Here is a 6,741-nt window from a genome sequence, read left to right as displayed (position 1 = left end):
AAAACAGGTTCCAGTTGGATGGAAATGGCCTAAAAAATATTTTTTCAAAAGTGATTCCTTTAAAAAAAATTTAATAAAATTTACAGATTTTTCTATACACACACATTTTTTTTAAACTATTTTTTGAAACTATGAATCGATTTAGAATCGGGATGAATAAGAATCACAATTGAGAGCACAGATTTGAGAGTTCAAAACAGAAAGTTTATGGATTTAATCATTCCTTGTGAGGAACTCAAATATTGCGAACATTTGAAAAAAACAGTTCTGGGCTCCTTAGTTTATAGTTTATATAAATTTTTCAAGCTGGCCGACATTATTTCTTCCTGGATGTGACAGAAAGTATGAGAATGTGTGAGCAGCTGCCTGCCCTTCTTTACTTATGTATAAGTCTCCTATTTGTCAAGATATTTACACAAAGTTTGTATTTTTGCCAGAGACATCTTTTCTGTCTTCTTGTCCGTCAATCTCTGTCATGGTACTTGGTTGAATGACGGAACATGAAACTCCTCTAATGAGCCCACACTCTTAGTGTTGCAGACGGAGTCTTGACAAGCGGCTCCATCGCTACATAATAAACGGAACGGGGGAAAACGCTTGGAAAGGAGGACAAAAACAGGATTTCCTGGCAGAAGTTGGGAGTTTTGACAGGTAATTATTTATTTTTCATATACTAAAAACTGGCATCACGTGTGTATATATTGTAGTTCTGTTGTAGTTGTAAAAAAAACGACCAAAAAAAAGCCGAAACCGATTTACGTCAAAATACCAAATATCGGCTGATAATTGGCACGTCCACAATCTCTAGTGTGTACAAGGTGTACTTGGTTCTTGAGTGTGGGTTTTTTACCAGGTATTACTGTCCCAAATCCATTAGTGTAATACACTAATGATCGCAATATTCACCCGCTTTCCTATTCTTCTGCTCTCCTTTTTAATTGTGAATTGCAACCAGCTGATTAGTCTCTATAAAGAGAGTCACTAAAACAATCGGCTGTCATTTAGCTGGGGACACCCTACGGGTACCTCTAGGGGTCCCCGCATCCCACTGTATGTATTCATTTAGTTTGCCTTTTCTTTGGCCCACCCCTTTAATGTTATTCATTTTCTCTACCTACAGTAAAAAAAACAGCATCGATCTATATCTTGACAAAAAAACTATGATTTGTGTGTTGTTTGGGAACAGGTGGTAATGGTTATGTGCAGTAAAACTTTTCATGAGCTCACCTTAATGCCTGTTCCTAAATTTGTGTTGGACGTCTTTGATGAAGAGAGCAGTTATAATTTTGGTTTACAGAGTAAACAACTAAAAAATAAGGTTTGGGGCAAAGTTTTCTCTAAACGCATACGTTTGTCTAATTATGGCCGAGGACACGCATTAGTGTGGGTTTCCTGCACGTCATCTTCATCACTAAAGGAAAATTCTAATCTGTGTGAGAAAATTCCTCTGCCATTTTCAAGTAGGTTTCTTTTTTATTTTATTTTTTGAGTGGTCAGCTTGAAGCGTCCCTCTGTCTCGGACTCCCTCGTAGTCATGTGACATGAGTGCGTGTCTGGTATGATTTTGCTTACTAGTTTCGATGACCCGCCTTATCTTGCCTCTGATTGACCAGTCCATAATGTTTCATCATACGAACACCCACCAATCATCCTGGATGTTCTCCATATTTATTTTTTGGGCCTGGATTCGCAGTCCTTTTTCTCTCTTTGTGGCTTGTAGGTTTGATGTAAGGTACCTAACTACATGGGTCTGAAAGTAGCCAAGCTACAGGAAAAGATACTTGTTAAAAAGTAGCTAAGGTACCGCCAAGCTACTGGAAAATGTAGCTAAGCTACGTAGTTTAGATACATGTAGCTTGCTACTGCTACTGGATGTGACTAAGCTGGGGGTCAGCAACCCGCAGCTCTAAAGCCGCACTAGTGGCTCCCTGGACCTCTTTCAAAGATGTGTACAAATGGAAAAAGATGAAGAAAAAAATAATAACATTTTGTTTTAATATATTTTCTGTAGGATGACAAACATGACACAAACCTTCCTAATTGTTAGAAATCCCACTGTTTATGTTATACATGCTTCACTGATGAGAGTATTTGGCAAACACCGTTGTGTCCTACTAATTTCAGCAATCCTTGAACTCATCGTAGTTTGTTTACATGTACAACTTTCTCCGATGCTGCTACATAGACGTGTTTTATGCCACTCCTTTGTCTCATTTTGTCCACCAAACCTTTTATACTGTGCGTGAATACACAAAAGTGAGCTTTGCTGATTTTATTGATTTGCTGGAGTGCTTATCAGGCATATTTGGTCAATCCAATGACTGCAAGCTAAATGGTGCTAACATGCTAAATGGGCTAACTGCATATTGCATCGTTATGCCTCATTTGTAGGTATAGTTCAGCTCATTTAATTTCCTTTACTTATGTCCTCTATGTATTTAATTTACATATGCATGTCTCATGACACGTTATCTGTATGTAATATTGGCTGTATTTCTGTGTTGTTTGTGTGCCATGTTGTTCCAGACCACAGCAAACGTTACCCAGCTCGTAAAGATTGTAATAAATCCATTAGAAGAAGACAGTCTGCCGTTTCCTTTAACTTGGACACACACATCTATACCGTTGGCCATTCTGAGCCAGTCATTTCCAAAAAAATATCTCATCCTATGAGAAGCCTCCATTTTACTAATGATTTCCAATGTTGCAAAAATGTGTATAATAAAAATTTAAATACAACACTTCTGTCAAAAGATTTGCGTCAGCCTTTGATAGTAGGCTAATATAGCTAATGTAGACACTGACATCATGTGTTGCCTTCATTATAACACTTATATAAGATTTTTAAAGTCATTTTGATAGTAGGCTAATATAGCTAATATAGACACATCATGTGTTGCCTTCATTATAACACTTATATAAGACTTCTAAAGTCATTTTGATAGTAGGCTAATATAGTTAATATAGACACATTATGTGTTGCCTTCATTATAACACTTATACAAGACTTTTAAAGTCATTTTGATAGTAGGCTAATATAGCTAATATAGACACATCATGTGTTGCCTTCATTATAACACTTAGGACTTTTAAAGTCATTTTGATAGTAGGCTAATATAGACACATCGTGTGTTGCCTTCATTATAACAATTATATAAGACTTTTAAAGTCATTTTGATAGTAGGCTAATATAGCTAATATAGACACATCATGTGTTGCCTTCATTATAACACTTATTTAAGACTTTTAAAGTCATTTTGATAGTAGGCTAATATAGACACATCGTGTGTTGCCTTCATTATAACAATTATATAAGACTTTTAAAGTCATTTTGATAGTAGGCTAATATAGCTAATATAGTCAATTACATCATGTGTTGCCTTCATTATAACACTTATATAAGACTTTTAAAGTAATTTTAATAGTAGGCTAATATAGCTAATATACACACTTACATCATGTGTTGCCTTCATTATAACACTTATATAATACTTTTAAAGTCATTTTGATAGTAGGCTAATATAGATAATATAAACACTTACATCATGTGTTGCCTTCATTATAACACTTATATAAGGCTTTAAATTTTTTGCGTCTCCAGAGAGATTTAAAAAAAATAATTTTGGGTCCGATATGGCTCTTTTAACATTTTGGGTTGCCGACCCCTGGACTAAGCATTTCACTGGAGCAGCGCTCCAATTTCGTTGTATTTTTAATGCAGTGGCAATAAAGGTATTCTATTCTTCTTTTCCACTACGAGCAAAGATGCCTATGTTTGCAGGTGGTATGGACAGTGTACTTAGTGAAGTGTACTGATGGAAGTATTCCATCGGAGACACACCCCAAGTGTGCGTAGCGTACCATTTGGTAGTGTGCCTTGGTGAGGAGCAGGATTCCGCCCACGTAGGTCTTGTAGTGATAAATGGGGTGGAGGTCAGGCGACGCCACGTGAAAAGGTCCTTCGGCGGGGAACGAGTAGTCGAGCGCGTCGTTTAGCGGCAGCAGGTCCACATCATGCATGGCCAGGTAGTCGGTGTCGTCGCCGCTCTCCAAGTAGCCCACGTTGATAAGAGACGCCCGGTTGAACCTGGGGCGGGGAGGAGACATGTCATCCTCCTCTTTAGTGAGGTCACATGACTTGATCACCTGTAGTGGTCCGCCTGGTTGACAATGAGGATCTTGTGGCGGATCTTCTTCTGGCTGAGGAAAGTGTGCATGAAGGGGACGAAGACCATGAGCTCCTCAAAGCGCTCCCTGAAGGGGACCACCACGGCCAGCGCGTGCGGGCCCCACGACGTCTCGTCCCCCCAAGCCGACTCCGCCTTACTCTCGGGCCGGCACGGCTGCTGGGGGGCGTCCCTGCCGTGGTGCGGGGAGGCGGCCGTGCCGTCGCCGGAGCAGCTGAGCTGCAGCCAGAGCAGCGAGGCGGGCAGCAGCACGAGGCAGAGTGCAAAGAGCTTCCACACTGAACATCTCCTTGGAAGACACCTGCTGGCGTGCGCGCACACAACACACACACACACACACACACACACACACACACACACACACACACACACACACACACACACACACACACACACACACACACACACACACACACACACACACACACACACACACACACACACACACACACACACACACACACACAAACACACACACACACACACACACACACACACACGTTATCATTGCATAACAGCTCCCCTCACGAGCTTGTTCGCCAATAGTACAAGTCACATGCTCCTACTTAACCCCAAAACAAGTGAAGTTGGCACGTTGTGTAAATGGTAAATAAAAACAAAATACAATGATTTTCAAATCCTTTTCAACTTATATTCAATTGAAAAGGCAAGATATTTAATGTTTGAACTGGAAAACTACGTTATTTTTTGCAAATATTAGCTCATTTGGAATTTGATGCCTGCAACGTGTTTCAAAAAAGCTGGCACGAGTGGCAAAAAAGACTGAGAAAGTTGAGGAAGGCTCATCAAACACTTATTTGGAACATCCCACAGGTGAACAGGCTAATTGGGAACAGGTGGGTACCATGATTGGGTATAAAAGCAGCTTCCATGAAATGCTCAGTCATTCACAAACAAGGATGGGGCGAGGGTCACCCCTATGTGAACAAATGCGTGAGCAAATTGTCCAACAGTTTAAGAACAACATTTCTCAACCAGCTATTTCAAGGAATTTAGGGATTTCACCATCTACGGTCCGTAATATTATCAAAAGGTTCAGAGAATCTGGAGAAATCACTGCACGTAAGCGATGATATTACCCTCAGGCGGTACTGCATCAAAAAGCGACATCAGTGTGTAAAGGATATCACCACATGGGCTCAGGAACACTTCAGAAAAGCACTGTCATTAACTACAGTTGGTCGCGACATCTGTAAGTGCAAGTTAAAACTCTACTAGGCAAAGCAAAAGCCATTTATCAACAACACCCAGAAACGCCACAGGCTTCGCTGGGCCTGAGCTCATCTAAGATGGACTGATGCAAAGTGGAAAAGTGTTCTATGGTCTGACAAATTGTTTTTGGAAACTGTGGACGCCGTGTACTCCGGAACAAAGAGGAAAAGAACGGTTATAGGCGCAAAGTTGAAAAGCCAGCATCTGTGATGGTATGGGGGTGTATCAGTGCCCAAGGCGTGGGTAACTTCCACATCTGTGAAGGCACCATTAATGCTGAGAGGTACATACAGCTTTTGGATATGTTGCCATCCAAGCAACGTTATCATGGACGTCCCTGCTTATTTCCGCAAGACAACGCCAAGCCACGTGTTACAACAGCTTGGCTTCATAGTAAAAGAGTGCGGGTACTAGACTAGCCTGCCTGTAGTCCAGACCTGTCTCCTATTGAAAATGTGTGGCGCATTATGAAGCCTAAAATACCCCAACGGAGACCCTTGGACTGTTGAACAATTCAAGCTGTACATCAAGCAAGAATGGGAAAGAATTCCACCTGAGAAGCTTCAAAACTTGGTCTCCTCAGTTCCCAAACGTGTACTGAGTGTTGTTAAAAGGAAAGGCCATGTAACACAGTAGTAAAAATTCCCCTGTGACAACTTTTTGCAACATGTTGCTGCCATTAAATTCTAAGTTAATGATTATTTGCAAAACAAAATTTGTTTCTCAGTGTGAACATTAAATATGTTGTCTTTGCAGTCTATTCAATTGAATATAAGTTGAAAAAGATTTGCAAATCATTGTATTCTGTTTTTATTTACCATTTACACAACGTGCCAACTTCACAGGTTTTGGGTTTTGTACATATACGTGTACAGTAGATGCCCGCCACCCAAAAAAGGCTTGTCTCGGTCTTAAGACTTGAAAAGTCTGGTTTCTTTCCTGAACGGTCCTTTAGCTAAATATGCTAGGAGGATATGCTAACCGCCAGCTAGTGCTCTTCAATGTAAACAGGGCGGATTGACAGAAATATCGACATCAAGTAGTATAGTATCAGGTCGATACCACAGTGGTTAGATCAACATTTTTTACTATCAAAAATATTTTCCTGTTTTTTTTTTTAATTGTTTACAAACTCAGGTAATAAGCCCCTGGACACAGGAGGGCTTTAAGGGGGAAAATCCCAAAGGATTTCAATCAGAGCCTACAATTTAAATATTTAATTGACATCATTACGCCGCCATCCTGTGTTTTAGTCTGATTCTAATTGTGATGAAAACGTATCAGTATCAGAACTGGTATGACCAATAATGCCCCTGTAACT

At 40.2% G+C, this 6,741-nt stretch overlaps 1 protein-coding gene across 4 annotated transcripts in view; it reads right to left on the bottom strand.

Moving 5' to 3' along the window:
- The window catches only part of b4galt7 (xylosylprotein beta 1,4-galactosyltransferase, polypeptide 7 (galactosyltransferase I)), a 29,128-nt gene that overhangs the window by 2,340 nt on the left and 20,047 nt on the right, over positions 1-6,741 (bottom strand). For 2 of the 4 annotated variants that reach the window (XM_061976830.2, XM_061976827.2), the window contains exons 2-3: positions 4,147-4,491; positions 3,862-4,087 (exon numbers count right to left, since the gene is read on the bottom strand). In XM_061976830.2, coding sequence (XP_061832814.1) covers positions 3,862-4,087; positions 4,147-4,491 — 571 coding nt within the window. The remainder of the gene's footprint in view (positions 1-3,861; positions 4,088-4,146; positions 4,492-6,741) is intronic. The other 2 variants (XM_061976831.2, XM_061976828.2) reach the window with 1 other exon arrangement.

Source organism: Nerophis lumbriciformis, linkage group LG16, assembly GCF_033978685.3.
Source record: "Nerophis lumbriciformis linkage group LG16, RoL_Nlum_v2.1, whole genome shotgun sequence".
Taxonomy (NCBI): domain Eukaryota; kingdom Metazoa; phylum Chordata; class Actinopteri; order Syngnathiformes; family Syngnathidae; genus Nerophis; species Nerophis lumbriciformis.
This window is presented reverse-complemented; position numbering and strand designations above follow the sequence as displayed.